Here is a 16,795-nt window from a genome sequence, read left to right on the forward strand (position 1 = left end):
CCTGAATAATTCATCACAACGCAGGCTGGTGTTTACGCGTGAACTTGATGACACACTGTTATGTAACTTAAACGTACCAGTGGGTTCACAAATCCACAAAAGCGTCGACGCATTGATGATGTGTCGAGCGCGAGGACTCAAATCAAAAGCTTAGACGCACACTCTCCATCCAACACACACACACACACATTTAGTTCCATTCCTGATCGTGGCGTATGATGTGGAGGCAACACAGGCATGTGATGTTTTGCTTTGTTGCCATGGCAACAGATGTTTGGCAGCAACACGTCATATCCGGTGTTCATAGACGGACGCTTGACACAGCCTGCGCCGCACCAACACACATACGCTTCCCGCAATACTTTTTCTCCGCTCATATTTAGTGCGCGGCGAAGAAGCCCTTTCATGATATCATTTTATGGTTAAAAAAATTTATCTGTAAGTAACTCCCAACTGATCATAGACAAGAGGCACCCAGGTTATCAGTCCATCACACACACTCACAATTTTGAATGGACTCGACCGCAGGATTTTGGATCGCTGAATACTGCTGCCGAACCGGAGGAGAGAAGAGCATCCACAAAAGGCTTACGCCTTTATTAGAATTATGAGTTTCTTGTTTGACTATACTGCAACTTGTTTCCACCGATACTGTTATCAAATAATAATTGAATAATAATTGATTAAATATTTGTTTTAAGATTTACAAGTCAAATTAAGTCAATACTTACAAACATTTTGAGTGAAATTGTAATAAAATTTTAAATTATTTATTTAATTTCAATATATACTTGGACAATTTCACCTGACCGAAACTTCATATGGTAATTATTGCAGAACAATGAGTCATATTAAAATCATATCACATAAAGATGACAACAAAGTACATGCCTAAATCTCCTATTTTTATTTTCCATCATCAAAAGACTGTCAATATAAAAATGCAGTGCTTTATTCTTCTGTTTCAGACTATAGTTGACGGCCAAATGTGAAGACACACACACACACACACACACCACACGTGTAACCAGACAAACAACTCATCATTCTTTCCTCCCTTTTCACACTCTTCTTCCACCATATGCAAATGCCCACACACCCGTTCCAACTCCACACACACTCCCACAAGTGCTGCTCACTCAGAGATCTTTAATATAAATGCACATGCACACAGGCAAGCATGCATGCACCCGCACAAAGAGATGCTATTCATTCATTCAGAGGCCTTTCAGCTGCAGAAGAGGGGATCTGAGCAGGGACCGTACACTCAAAATGACAGGGCTCCTTTTCCTGTCCACTTCCCTGTCACACTGGTCAACATCCCCATAGCGACAAGTGCGTACACACTGAGGGCCAAAGGGCCTGCTGGAGTGAATTCCGTGTGCTGATACTATATGTCCACGCACAATAGAGCTGGGCAGTTGCTTTTTATTTTCAGCTGATGATGAATAATACAACCCAACACATATACACACACACACACACTGTGCTGCAACTCAATCTATCATAGGAGCCTGAGAAACCAAATCTTCACACACCCACACAAAACACGGATACATATAACACAGACCAACTTCAGCCCGTTTCCTACACACACGCGCACACAACACACTGTATATTAAGACCAAATCGACTGGGGTTCCCACATCTTACTTAACTCTACTATGACATGAGTCATTGAGAGATAAACACAACATAAACGACGGTGTACATGTCGAGCAAGAGTCAGCACAACAAGCCTTTAGTGAGCGTTGAAATAGTCACCAGGGATGGTGGAGTCAAATGCACACACTTAAAATCACAAACATCCGAATGTTGCTCACAAAGTCAGCAGTAGGACGAACCGTTGTTTCGGTTTCTACTTATGCAACGCGTCCTCCTTCCCGAGCCTTTGTCATCATCCACATGTTTTACAGGTAAAAATCTTCCTCTGCAACGTTCACATACAATCTATGAAGCAACACTGTACACTGAATTATACACCAGTTAAATTGAATAATGGAACATTACACATGCGACGTTTCAATAGGTGACACACACAAATGAAAGCACTTCAGACACACTTCAGATTTAAACCCTTTTTTTCCAATGACAGTGCAATTTTTACGTTATTTTCCTCGGGCTTTGACCTTGAAGAATAATAAATTGCTTTTGATATTTTACCCTCATGAAAGAAATAATTTAATCAGACAATTTGAAATCATATTAAGGCATATCAGTTGAAAGCAGTTCTGACTTTAAAAGGATTTTTTTTTTGTCTTTGCTTTGTTGCTAATGAGGAAGGACTGTGATTATCTTTATTTTATTGTCTTCGTTTACAAGTGCAACACATTTGTTGAAGTATTAAAAAAAAACATGATCAAGTGAATGTGCTATGTTCTGCCCTATTTAAGAGTTGAGTGAACCATGACTCTACAATAGTTATAATAATAGAGTCCATAACTGTAGACCACAAAGGAAGCTCAGATCGACTGGAGATGCTCACTAAAGACCTTATGTGAACTTTTGTGTTTGCGACTTGGGATGGTGGTTTGTTCCACTAAATCCACCTTAGGATTGTCTGCACAAAATTGATTTAAAAATAACAGATCCAAACACACCTACAATCTAGATACAACTCAATCTGATGTTTTCAAAGTTTTCTTTACACAAGTACATTTCTAAAAACTACAAGTCACCAAGAGGCCCTTGTTCTTGTCAACTCTCTCATTACAATGCTTCTATCTGCCGACAGAATATGTCACGCACATTTAAATGACCAAAGCATGCAATATCCAGAAAACTCAACAGAAATTAAAGGAGTTTTGCTCTGTTATAACGGTCATTACGGTAGCTCAAACAAACACACGACTCACCTGCAGATGCAACAAATGTTGCATGAGGTTCACGGTTCTGTAACTACAATGTAATGTTTGAGTACAGTTTGACAAGAATCACTGTGTTGGGTCATCCTTAAATTGATCCAAAATTTCCTATTGTTAATTTGACTTGCCCATAAGAGGTCATAAAGTTTGCAGTTCAAAATATTGTCTCACTGTAGCACAGCAAGTCATGTCTTGACAAATGGAGATTTTTAAATGATGATGGCTGCAGGTGACAGCGACCAAACCTCCGTATTAGTGACAGCCTGAAGTCTTGAACAGGCTAAGCACCATAGAAATTATTGTACAAACTATTTGTGGTGGAAATTAAATAGAGAAAAAATGTGATGGAGAGCTGACACCATTCACTTCTCTATAACTGCATTGGAAAAGATACATTTCTGATCACAGCAGAGTCATTTGTGTTCAAGCCTGCTGTAAAAACAGGTTTTTCATTTCACTGTTTGGTTGGTTTTCCACCTTGCTTGCTTTCACAATCAACGGCTGGTGGCCCACTCTGAGCCCAGTTCTGTCAAGGTTTCTGCCTCAACTGTGACATCAGTAAGGACAATTCTCACTTCGTTTACACTGCAATATATGATGTGGAGCTTTAGTACCCTATATTTAGGTGTATAAATGAAATAATTTCACGAGAAAAGCAACTCAGTATTGAGAACCTTACAAAAAGGTTGCACAGTAGTTGAATGATCCTAATCCTGCATATGCAATCCCTGACAATAACTTAAAATCATCTTTCAATATAGCATGAATGCATCTTTTAAAGCCAATAAACACCATAAACCCAGGTTTAAACAAGTTAAATAACAAAGGAGAACCAGCTCCCACTACAATATTCATGACCCCTTTAGCCATTCCTTCCCCGCTTAGTGTTAATTGATAAATGTTTGGTGAAATTGATGGGTTTTTAGGGCTCAGCTGTGGTTCCAGTAATCCCACTGACTTGAGTTGGTGAATCGCAGGTGCTTGTTCACCGGCTTACTGGGCTCACGAGACCAGCTTGAGCAGTTACTTCAGAGTTAGCAGCAGCGTGCATGAGAATAATGGACAGACGACAAGAGGCCATATGGGACAACAGCATGTATGCTAACAGGACATTCATTCATGGGGCACCGACACAAAATCACAGACCCTCGTACATAACTCATGGTAGGTCCATGTGACCTTGCAAAGACAAAACTCAAGCAAAGATGCTCGGTACGCATTGCATTCTGTTTCTGTGGTTCGAGTGATGCTAGTTTCTTTTCTCTTACTGACCAAGGGAATTAAAACCGACGTACTGACATGACGTTTTACTTGCTGTTCAAGGCCAGCAACCAAAGCATCCTCGGGCTTCCCTGTGTTAGCGCGCCATGCAGACGGTTGCTGAAGCTCTCTCATACACCCACAGTTTCAAACAGCAGGCATCAACATTTAATTCTAGAGAATGAAACATTTATCTGAAATTGTTCAGCAAAGATACGAGTAGTCAACTGAACAGATCACACTTGCAGTTCATTTGGAAAGTTAACCACCAAAACATACTGTTGGTAATGGCAAGTATTTATATATTTAAGGAGGTAATAACATTTATTTAGTCTCTTAAGCTTAAAGTACAACTGTACTTATGTGAATATGTTTTAAAGGCTGACATATTGTGTGAAATTCAAATAAAGAAAATCATGTCAAAATAATATTGTTGAATGTTATTTTATATATTATACTATATATTTTATATATATTATGATATTGTTACTCTGACGTTTCTATCGGAATAAAATCTTTTCTGGCTTAAAGGTTCAACAAATAGTGAAGCTCTGAACATCGACAGTTTTAGTGACGGTGGCTGTACATGCTTATTTTAATGATGACGAAACATTTCTGAAAAGTCCTTGACCTCGCATGCATTAGCACAAGCGCAGCAGTTCTCACCTGTGCCCGGGCGCCCCATGATGATGTCCTTCCGTGGGGCAGGGTGGAGGTTTTCCACCGGAAGGATCAGCGGCAGCAGCGCAGTGGGAGAGGGATGACAGGGTACCGGCTGCTGGACCTCACCCTCGAACCCAGTCCCCCTGCTCTCTTCTCCTAAGCTGTCAGTGCCGCATGGAGCAGGGCCTGTCTCATTTGTGCTGACACTTACGGATAGAGCCTGCTGGGGAGCAACAAGGGTGTCCGAGGCGGGTAGGGACGAAGATGTCGGGGACACAAAGACGAGGGTTTGGGCTGGACTCCTCAAAAGGACAGTGCCACTAGGTATTGTGGCTGCAGCTGCGTTGATGGGGACAGGAACTTGGAGGCCAGATATGGGCTGAGGGGTGAAGGGGTTTAATCCACTCTCTTTGGACAAAGAATTTTCCATCACTCCATGGCTTCCACCTCCGTCCCCCCCTCCTTTTCCCAGTGGACTCTCAGAAAATTTTGCTAGTGGTACTTCAGGATTTCTCACTATGACGGGGGAGTCTCTTAAGGCCTGCTGGGAAACAGGGACCACTCGACGGGGACCTCCGTCAGGAGTTAGAGGAGAGGGAGGTGTTGGAGAAACAAGCAGAGGTGGTGGAGATGCAGCAGTGGAAGATGGGGGTCTACTCGATGAAGGAGTTGTCCCACCTCTTGGTTTTGAGAAGGTGGGCGTGTGAGTGCGGGAATGCGAGGCAGGAGCCTGTGGAGACAGAACCCTAAAAGAGTTTGGGTCTCCTTGATCTAACTCGGTTTTGTGAGTGTAGTCATGGTGGTGTGACGGCAGTGGCAGAGGGGGAGGCGCATCTGGCTTTCTCTTACTGGGGCTCATGGGGACAGTAAATGAAGGCTGGATGCCCGAGGTGTGTCTCTCCCGCTCTCCCCCTGAAACCTTACTGGACCCTCCCCCTCCTGTACCACTGGGCTGCCGATGCCTTCGTTGCGGAATACCAGGAGATGCGGTGATTGGAGAAAAGTTTGCTGGCCTGAAACCAAACAGTGGGGATGGCGAGGGCGAAGGGGCAGGGGAGAAAGGGGATTGGTTGGAGATTGGAGAGAAAGATGGGGTGCCAGAGCGAGAGCTGCCTAAAGACACCAGCATGGTGGCTGCCTCACACTCATCATAGTCAAAGCGTGCCGACAGGTCATGTGGAAGAATAGACGGTAGGACTAAACGGGGTCTGGAGTCGCCTCTGCTACTTGTTTCACTGCTGCCTCTGGATGTGTCATCCCATTCAAACTCGCTGCTCGCTCTGCCTCGGAGGTCAGAGGGAGTAACGGTCCCTGAGCTGTTACCTCCTCCCCCTCTCTCCACACCTGCTGCCTCCATCTCTTTGGTCCTCATGGACAAGTGTCTGGAACAGTATCCTCGCCGCTGAGACTCTTTCATGCATCCCTCCCTCGAGCACAGTCTCCTCCACTGCTTACCATTAAACTTCTTCCGAATGCCATTCGGCGTGCAGACCACGTCACCTTTCTTGTACTTTTGCTGAGCCAATGAGAGAGGAGTTCTGGAACGGGCTGCACTTGAGGATGAATTCCCAGCAGAAGTAGGGATCTGCCCGAGAGTGGTCTTTGTTGGAGGTAGGTGTTGAGGGTTATTTGCTTCCGAACTGAGAGATGCAGGTGAAGGGGGGGGCTGCGGACTAGCAAGGGGAGAAAAGTGTGGGGGTCCGACACCCCGCCCCACAGAGAGATGTGGGGAGGATGGAGGATATATTCTGGATTTGGCAATTATATTCCTGTGCTGTAAAGTCCCAGACGTGGACTTGGGTTCTGGCAATTGGCCCATGTTATAATGAGATATCTCAATATCTTCCTCTGAGGTGTTTGGCTGCTTGTGTTTCTCTCTTTCAGAGTATTTATCTCTGCAGCCATCAACAGATCCACTTAATACACTGGCAGTCACTACGGAGGAATGCGGGGGCGGGCGCATGTTCTCATATGGAGGTGCTGGTGCCCCTTGATGTGAAAACCCATGGCTCAACCGTGACCCCCCTCCCAGCACTCCCATACCTATACTTAACTGGCACACTTCTCGCTCCACTTCCATTTCCTCCCTCCACTCCCGTTCCTCTCGCTCCCTCTCTCGTTCTCTCTCTTTTGCCCTGCCAACATCTAATGTTGGGACATCCCAGGGAGGGGTGATCAGCCTCAGGCTCTGTCGCGAAACCCACACCGTTTGATTTTTGTTTTTGTCTCCCATCTCTTCCAAAGTCTCTTTGGTTTCATTGAGGAGAACTTGGTACGGGAACGAGACACCAGGGTGGGGGTCCACCTGAGAGACGGTGCCTTCTCTATAAAGTGAAGGACCACCTTCCTGTCCCGCAAAGGGGACGCACACTCGGGTACTGACAGCTACAGGTGACGAGCCAGGTGGGGGGGCATCTAAAATTAAATCGACAATGCCCTCAGTACCAGGTGATGACATCATAGTTCCACCATCAAATGGATATTTTATCAGTGTGCCATCTCCTTGGAGCTGTACTTCAATTGTGCCTCCACTTATTCTACGCACAACACCAGGTCTGAATATAGGCGACGAGTGTTTCCTGTCTTTAAAACGTTCTTCTGAGTCACCAGTCTTTATTTTTCGTTTAACCTCACGAGCCAACACTCTCTGGTTTTTCATGCCTTTCGCCAGAACTTCGGAGAGGCTCTCCGAAATAGTTGGTTGTGCGTTTTTAAGAGGAACAGTGTTGCGAGGGCTGTTCTGAATAAAGTTTGGTCCTGCCGTTTCCATTGCATCCAGATCAGCGGAGTGCTCACTTGCTGTATCGGTGGATGAAGACCGCGCTGAGTGAGGGGGTCCCTCTGAGTCATTTTCTCCAGCATGGGTCTCTTTTTCTTGGGGACTGGCGAAGAGTAAAGCCCTTTCCTCCATGGAGTGATTTGCCCCTGTGGTCTTACAATGTAGAGCTTGGACTGATAAAATGTTACCTGAGCAATTGTTAGTACTGTTAACCATGCTGTGAATACTACTTTTATTTATATTGTTATTTCTAGCATTACTGTCTTTACTCATTATATGTCTAATACTAATGCTGTTGTTGACAGTCGCACTGTCACTCACTTTACTGTTCATATTGCACAAAGTATTGTTGGGGGGTGTGGGGTTGGAGGTAGGAATGGTTGTCAAAAAACTTGCATTATTTGCAAAGTGCTCATATGTGTATTTCTTTTTGGGAACACGGGCCTTAAAGGTGGCTGTTTTCCTACTGGACACTGAGACTAGACTCGGGCTGTGGTTGGCGGCCGGGGGTGTCGAGGATGCCGGGAATGTTGCAGCAGTGGAGGTAGGAGATGATATGGAATCCGTTTGTTTATTTCCAGTGACTGCTCTCTCTGTTTTCTCCCCGTCGTTGTTGCCGTCTTTCTCCGCTGGCTCAACAGGTTTCTTGATCCCAGCAGTCTCTTCTGTCTTGGGGGTATTGCTGTTCGACACGGGTTCCTCTGTGGAGTTGGCCGTCGCAGGTGGCACAAGCTTGCGTGTGGAGAGAGAACTGGGTGTGGGTTTGATGAGAGTTTCACTCTTGATTCTTTTGGCATCTTTTTCTTGTGGGGGCTGCGAGCCCCCCCTCTTCCTCCCCCCTCTGCCCCTATTTAACAAAGGCGAACGTCCTCTGTGTCGCTTTAATGGCCTCATGTCTTTTAGCGCCGTTCACAAAGTGCTGCAGATTGTGTGGTGAATCTCTCCTTAAACTCTCCTTCTAAGGCACTTTTTCAGTTCTCTTCCTCGTCTGTCGTCCCTCTTCTTGATTTCTTGCTCTGTCAAACAAAAAGGGAGAGTTTATTTTCCTCAAAATCAAAAATAGCGGCGCAACTCTGCCAACATATCAGGAAGTGTGCTTCCGTGTACTTTCAATCACATCAGCTCAATTGCAGGCATACGCTGTCGTGCGCATCCACCGTGCCCCCTGTCTGATCCATTAGTGGGTGTAGAGTGTGTCCGTGTGCATGCGTGTATTCATATCAGCCTTTGTAACAAGGCTGCAGGAATAAAAAGATGATTATTTCTAAAATATTTAACAACATACTGCTTTCCATTACACGTCATGACACAGCTAATTTCAGAATGGGCTCGCTGGAAAAACAAAAGGAACTTGAACACATTTGTGATTCACAAAACAACCTGACAAGAGCTTTAACAGTAGATTTCTATTTAAAAATGTCACACCAAAAATCTCTTGGGGAAAAAAAATGTCTGATATGAGCTGCAGTCTGCGCTAAAAAAGTTATATGATAAATTGAATATGTATGTGAAGAGCAACATGCAGCATCATTGAAACCATACAATCTGCAAAACCTGCTTCTTTGCACTCCAATGACTCATGGACCTCCACTAAAATTTTACATTCCAAACTCAATCTTATATAATCTAAAATACTAACACTTGCAGTAGCGGAGTGAATGGTGCCTGAGGTTAGTACAAGACAAATTAAACTGTGCAGAAATATTAATCGAAGCTATTTCTTTTTTTAAATAAATAAATAAATGCAGATTTCAGATTTTGACACAACCCTTTGAAAACATAACAGCGGTGACATTAATGCCATGTTTTCAGATGTATTTTCAACGTAGCAAAATATGAATAATGAAATTAATTAGGAATGCACAGATTAATCCTGTAGTTGCCTTGGAATAATCATTCTTGTAGAATGGCCACCAGTACTTTTGTAAAAAGTGCATTTGTCCTCCAGTAAAAGACACTGAGGAATGTTGTTCAAATATATATATATATATATATATATATATATATATATATATATATATATATATATATATAGTCTTTAATTTAACAGAGAGACACATTACAGGTGGATAACAGATCAAACAAAAGGATAAAATCAACAAAACCCTCTGCATCCAAGTTACGTTCACCTTAGCTACGACCTACACTCGCAAAAGCAGTGTTGATCGAGCGGCGCTTCACAGCTGTGGGGACACCAAATGGAAAATTGGGACAGATGATGTTTACTTTTTTTTGCCAGAATGTCCTGATCCAGCCGGTTGAATTCCGTCTTTGAAATGAAGAAGCGGCTTCCTTCCATCAACCCTCTCCGCACAGAGAACCCTCACAGACCTGGAGGTGCAGCCGACTTATCAGATTAGTTTAACATGAAAGAACTGTCGAGAGAGAATTCATGTCTGCAGCCGCCACTTCAACAAGATGCTACATTCATTCATTTCAATGGTATTTACACTTCTGGCAGAGTGGTGATCAATAAAGCGGGTTCAACTTTTGACCAATCAGAACAGCAGGTGCTCCAGCTATAGATTATGTACAACCTATCGGGTATTTTACTAAAAGAAAGGCACTACATGATTTTAAAATCCGCCAAAATGAGCATGAAATTTAAGTCTGAGTCCAACAAAACATGTATGCTGAACTCCTTGAGAAAGGACTGTCACAAGATCGCTGGTATATTTAACAGTTGATCAACAGCATGTCCTCGCTTCTTATTTTGTTTATGGATCAGCACGTGTCCCACTCTTCATCGCCCAGCCTGTCACTCAAATCATTATTAGCTTTGTGCAGGCCGTGAAAAAAAACGTCACGCTCATTTGTAACCCTCTTACAGCCTCTATGATACGATCCACAGAAATATACCCAGCACTAGTGGTCGACAGACGTCCAGGCGGCATCGCAGTCACAGCTTTTATTTACATATTACTGAATAATACAAAACAGAAATATTTATTGAATTTTTTGTTCAAAATTTGGAAGCTAGTTCTGGAATGAGCCGCAGTGGTTTTTCCGGTTTGAGCTCTTCTTCCAAAGATCAAAATACTTTAAAGTACCTATCGCAATAGCGTAAACAGACAAAGGAAAATGACTGTGACTGCACTCATTACTATCAGCGTGATGAAACACTTTAAAGAGTAAGGCACATGACAAGCAACAAACCCACTAGTGGTACATTATTTACAGGCTCTGACACCTAGCTAACGCAACACAGCTAACAACTTGAGCCAATTCAGACATTGCTACCAACACAACCTCCACTGCAATCCAAGTCCTCATGAGGTTAAAGAAACAAAGTGTGACCACGGACTTTAGCTATCAGCCGTGATTGACAGAGATGAGCGAGGCAGCGCCTTGAATTTCTGCAATATTTGCATTGTTTTAAACTTGTAATGACGAGTCCTCAAGCTGCTTTGATGTACTCCAGCAGACCTGGGCGAAGTGCCACCCAGGGGCCACGTGTAGACTGTATTTATGCTTCCCTCGTGGTCCAATGGAAACTATAAAATAACTGTGTGGAAATGCTTCTGACAGCGAACTGGCAATTCTATAGTTCATGTTTGTTTTGCTATACATGGGTAGTTCAGCTCCTAATATCTTTCTCCTGTCCTTCTGTGAGTATTTATTGTCCCTCAAAACCAGCTGAAAATGAAAAAAAACAAGTGCCTTTATATCATATTTAATTTAATTTCAAAATTTCATTTTGCCTTTTTTCTGGTTTACTGTAAAATACTGTTGCAAAATACTAAAAACAAAAGAAACAATGCTAATTTCTTTCTGTGTGTGGCCGTATTCCTGCGATGCATCATCTCCCTGGGACTCAGAGTAGAGCCCCTGGTTCTCTGGTCCAGTTCATATGAAGGATTTGCTTCTTGGTTTCAACGAAAACCCATGACTGAAAGGAGGTTTTGGTGCCTCTAATCTAATGTCATCTCAAGTTTCCAGATTAAAGCTGCCGGGAACCAACAACATGAATTTAAGGAAACACAAAATGTTCTTAAGCAAACAAGCAACGACAGCTGACAGTAGACAGTGCGAAATGGGAGGAAAAGTTTGGGATCCAAGATTGATATTACAACAACAATACACACCAAATGTGTCAAAATAAAAGTCTTTGGATACAAAAGTTCGGCACTCTGGAACGTGAAGAGTCTCCAGGTCATCCTGAACACCACGCATTACGCACTGCCTATGAGCAGCTGAGTTCAATGTGGAAAGCTTCTTTTCATTATGAATGTAGTTGGGTTAAAGGCTTGCAGTCCGGTCAGGTCACTTTGGAACAAGAGTGTGAGAGACACATGGAGGAGAGAGAGCGGCTGTTTGTGCAAATAGGCCGCTCTCATGTAGGCACTGGGAATTTCCACAGTCATTTCAGCACTCGCTGAACCTCTCTCACTCTCGGTATTTCCCGTTTACCACTCTCTCTGACATGCACACAAACACCCACACGCCAAATAACCATTACAGTAACTATAATATATAATGACTGCTAACTACAAAAGTGTGATGAAAAGTAATTGTGACACATGATTTGTGTGAGAACACACATGCAACTCATATACATTTCATTTGCTCTTTATCTGCTCTGTCAATTGTTCTTCCAAAGTTATTCTCGACCCTTGACCTTAGCAGCACAACTTCTAGTCGAAGCACTCTCACTTTCACATCACTCTCTCACACACGAAGAACAAATTATCGCGCCACTTAAGACACACACACTGGAGCTACACACACTTCGAGGTGACGACGCTACAAAAAACATCCACTATTTTTTAACCTGACGTCCGACACTATGCACTGACCGTCATGAAATGTTCCACGACCGAAACCTTCCTCTCACTCTCAGTCACTCAGCCTCCAGAAAGCAGAGTCCAAACTTGTCACAGGCTTGTTCCGGAACGTATCATATACGTGAAAAGTCACAGCCGCGGACAACACCAGGTCATATTAACAATCTGAAGGGAAGATGAAAGTATAATTACTGTGGTGTGGTTCCACACATCAGCACACATGTAAACTCACAACCAGAAAACACCACGTCATTCAAAAATCTTTGCTGTGATTTAAAAGAAAAAGTAGGAATCCCACTATTCTATCTTAAAAGTAAAAGTATAAACAGGGCATTATTTGAATTATTAATTTACAAGTCCCACCGACAATTAAACCCAGCTAAAGCAAAGGAAAGCATCGCCAAATCCGACTGCAGGAATGCACATCAAATTTTTGAAGAATAGACTCTCATGTCTCGAACGTGTGTGTTGGTCCTGGAGAGGTTTTTTTTTCAAGTGCGTTGGGAAAGACGGTGCAGGAAGGAGTCAGGGTCACTATGTTGAATGAGTGACTGACAGTCGTAATGACTTGGTAGATCTTGTGTGTTTGGTCGTGGCCTCCAAAAACACTCCAGGCTTGAGCTGATAAGCAGCAGACGTGCGTATTTCAGGGTGTGTGTGCGAGAGAGTGAGAGAGAATTCTACAAGTTTCTCTGTGTGCACAAATTTCAGATACCGGAAGAGTTTAACATTTAGAATGTGACCTAAATATGACCCGGGAAATATTCAGTGGCAGTACTGAACATGACATTTGACTCCATTAGTTTCTATTTTGAATTATTACAAATTATTATCAAGTCATTTACTAGCTATTATCATGAATGTGTTAAGTGTTTAAAATCAACTGCAGCTTCACTTCATGTATCAGTCATGATCAGAGGGCTGAGTAAAGGTAAAACGTAAAATAAAGGTGAATATTCATTTAAAAAGCTGCAGCTATTCCGGTCTGAAATGGGAAAAAAAAAAGTTTATGATTAAGTTTTGGTGTATATTTGGGAAGTAATGGTCGGCTGGTTTGTATCAAACGGGTGCAGATTACACTTTTAACACATTTGACATCCCGTCTACGTCCTCATTTCCTCTGACTGACAGACGGACGTTGAGGAGCATCATCATAAATAAGGAAGCAACACGCTCCTCTGCTCCACATCTCTGTTGGACGACTCAGCTCATTCCTCTCTCTCAGGCAGACACTTAACTGGCATGTCATTCTAGTCTAAATAAAATTACAAAAACAATTTTAAACTGGAAATCTAGACGTTGATGCTCCTTGCTGACTGCAATAAAAATATAGCTAAAAAGAATTAAATGAAATATCACAAAGCACATGAATGTGCTGGTGGTGTATAAATATGAAAACAATTTCTGATTCTTTCTGGACAGCAAGACGGGCAGATTAAAAACATACATTACATTAAAAACGTACATCCAAACCTGTTATTAGTAAAAATTCAAATATTATCATTAATCCTATTTTCATCAATATAGGTTGAGATTTTAACGGATTAAGATCGGGGCTTAATCCCTGAATTCCAAGCCAAAGTTTGGATCAACTCGGCTCGTCCATTACGACACGCAGGAATCGCAGAGTGGCACTCTTGCTTTTTAAATATAGAAACACCACACTTTACATGCACTTTTAATATTCTCTTTGTAGTTTTTGGTGCCGTCACACATACACAGTTGAGTATGACTATTTTCTGCCTGTCTTCAAACACACACTCTTCTTTCTGTGCTGCAAACTCGACTCACACGGACGAGGCAGGTATCGAATAAAAAAAAAAAAACAATAAGTATTTTGTGGTGGTAATTTAAAAAAATGAACAAGAATGAATAGACGTACATGATTTTATTTGAAGAGCTCTGGTGTGTGTGTGTGTGTGAGAGAGAGTGTGTGTGTGTGAGAAGAATTGCATGCATGCGAAGAGACCTGCAACAACAGTACAAGAAGATGTGATAATATACATTATTTCAGACTTGACAGTGAGATTTGAAGTCAGATCTCCGTGCCAGATTATCTATTCAGCCCTGAGAATTGCACCTTACGCCCCGCTGCAACATGGCACAGCATGTACAGCGTGACATAAGGATGCATGACAGCGTTCTTCTCGACATCTACCTCTTGGTACACGCCACATTCCCTACAAGTAGATGGAGATGTCTCCATAATTTGGAGGCACGCTGCGGCTCATCCCTCTCTCAGAAGCGTTTTATGGGTGTCAGTGTGGGCGCAGGGGCTGCAGTGACAAAGCCGGAGAGAGGTGAACATGCAATGAACAACACAAGAATCTTCTGGGGGTCCGAAACGAGACAGTCAAATTTGGCAAATATGGTTAAACGGCTTGGGCCTTAACTGGGTCACTGGGGAGCACGCAAGCTCATGAAGCAACGACGAGAAAGGAACATACTTTCCAATTCACCCATCATGATCCTTCAGTGCTACAGAGTGTCTCTTTGTGAGCTTATCAGAGCCACTTCTGATGTCTTCGACAAGCATGTGTGTTGTTACATGGAGACACAATATCAGCTGACTGTGCGTATGAATAAGGAAATAAACTTCAATAGCATCCTGAGGCGATCCAGATCAATGAGTGGTCAGCAAACACACATGGACCGCTTCACACGCCGTGACGAAGGGATGAGCGGGATAGGTGCATGATATACAATGTCAAGGAAGACCAACATCAATCACTGTTATCGGATGGAATACAGTGGCGTGGAATGGTGTGCGATCGCAGCGCAGGGAAGTGCATGTTTTCATGTTTCACTGCGCTGATCTCTGCGAGTACTACAGGAGGAACTCCACAATGTCAAACGACTATTATGACTGGAGGCAGTCAGCCGGTCTGCTCTGCGTAACGGTAACAAAACACAAACAAGCGGTTCTTACTGACGTTTTCTCACCATGACAAGATTCTCGCGGTGAACTGTGGCAACGGGGGAACGCAAATAACTCGTTGTTATCTTCATTTAAAAGCCATCGACGCACTTATTCATACGACATTCAAGCAAAGTTGGCAGAAATCTGTCATGTTTGCTGTTGTAATCAGCTTAGGGCGACTTGTAGTAGTAGAGTACGCAACGATGACAGTCGACGAGTACAAAACAGCGGTGAAGCCGCCGTGTACACGACTGACTTTTGTGTTGTTTCATGGAAAGGCGCATGTTATTGCGCGGGTGTAAACAGACGGGCTGCAATGCTGCAAATAGGTCGATTGTTTTACTACGCCAGCGCTGCCCGACGCATAACCAGGACGCTAAAGTCACGCAAAAGTACCGAATACTGACCTCGTGGATCCGAAAAGAGTCGAATAAATCCCATGTGTCGACGGTGCCGCTGCAACAAAACATTTGACAAAGTTTTAAAGGCTGTTCCTCCTCAACCCCTCCCCTTGCTCTCGGCCCTTCCTCGGCTCGACACACTCCGTTTCTTCGGACAATGTGTCGAAACAACCCTCTGGAGTTGAGTAAACTGCTGCGGAATGCGCCGAGTCATTCCCAAAAGGCTCCGGGAGCTGTTACCAACTAAGTTCAACTCACCCGAGCAGAGCTTCTCCTCGTCGCTACGGAAAGATTTACGGTCCTATTTTCTGGAGAGGCGGCTCGAACTGTTCCCGGTTACATCCCTCTGCTGTCGGCAGCGGCCGTGGTGCGCCTCGGACTCGCGCTCTACTTTTGCTCGGGAAAACATGACCTCTCCTCCGCGGAAACTCAAACAGGGATACACAAAACTATTGCTCTTCTTTTCCACTACAGTCACAAAATGGTGAATGAACCAGTAACAGCTGGGCAGGCTGACCAATCAGATGTCGCTGACAGATACAGTAGCCAATCAGAGAGGATGCTCAAAACTAGAGGGCGTGACGAGTTGTCAATATGCGCTAGATGGACGTGAGGTTCCAGCCAATGGCAGCGGTCGCACTGTGGAACACCGGTGTCCGGTCCCAAACTTTACAGTATCCAATGAGAGCTCTGGGAACCATAGGAACAACACGAGGGAGGGCTGAGGGGCGGGATCTCAACGAGCGAGCGCCAATCAGAAGGCACACACGTCCCCTCCTCTTCTGCACTTGTGTGTGTGTTTACCATGATTGACAGAAGAGGTATCATCTCCGCGCGGACGGTGATAATACATCAGCCCTCCCGGGATGTTGGCGCAGCAGATTTTGAGCATCAAAAGACCCTCTTTCAAGCTCGTAAACCAATCAAATTGATTAAAAGAAAATGGCAGTTGGGCCACGAGAAAAATCGAATCGCAGTCGTGCGTTTCACCGCGAGATTTCAGAGGCGCTGTTTCGTCGCAACACAAACTGCTCATGTTGTTTTTCTCTCAGCAACAGAAGCTCCCTTTCTCTCCGCTCACAGCCAATCACAAGGCAACCTGTGACGTCCGCTATCTCTCGACC

At 43.7% G+C, this 16,795-nt stretch overlaps 1 protein-coding gene across 6 annotated transcripts in view; it reads right to left on the bottom strand.

Moving 5' to 3' along the window:
- cicb (capicua transcriptional repressor b) overlaps positions 1-16,170 on the bottom strand; it is a 39,655-nt gene extending 23,485 nt beyond the window's left edge. For 3 of the 6 annotated variants that reach the window (XM_053881731.1, XM_053881732.1, XM_053881727.1), the window contains exons 1-2: positions 15,930-16,169; positions 4,791-8,582 (exon numbers count right to left, since the gene is read on the bottom strand). In XM_053881731.1, the coding sequence (XP_053737706.1) occupies positions 4,791-8,460 (3,670 nt within the window). In that variant the 5' untranslated portion in view covers positions 8,461-8,582; positions 15,930-16,169. Of the gene's footprint in view, positions 1-4,790; positions 8,583-12,362; positions 12,516-15,677; positions 15,727-15,929 lie in introns of those variants that run through there. The other 3 variants (XM_053881728.1, XM_053881733.1, XM_053881730.1) reach the window with 3 other exon arrangements.
- Positions 16,171-16,795: the final 625 nt, after the last annotated feature.

The sequence above is a fragment of the Synchiropus splendidus genome, chromosome 12 (assembly GCF_027744825.2).
Source record: "Synchiropus splendidus isolate RoL2022-P1 chromosome 12, RoL_Sspl_1.0, whole genome shotgun sequence".
NCBI classification, from domain to species: domain Eukaryota; kingdom Metazoa; phylum Chordata; class Actinopteri; order Syngnathiformes; family Callionymidae; genus Synchiropus; species Synchiropus splendidus.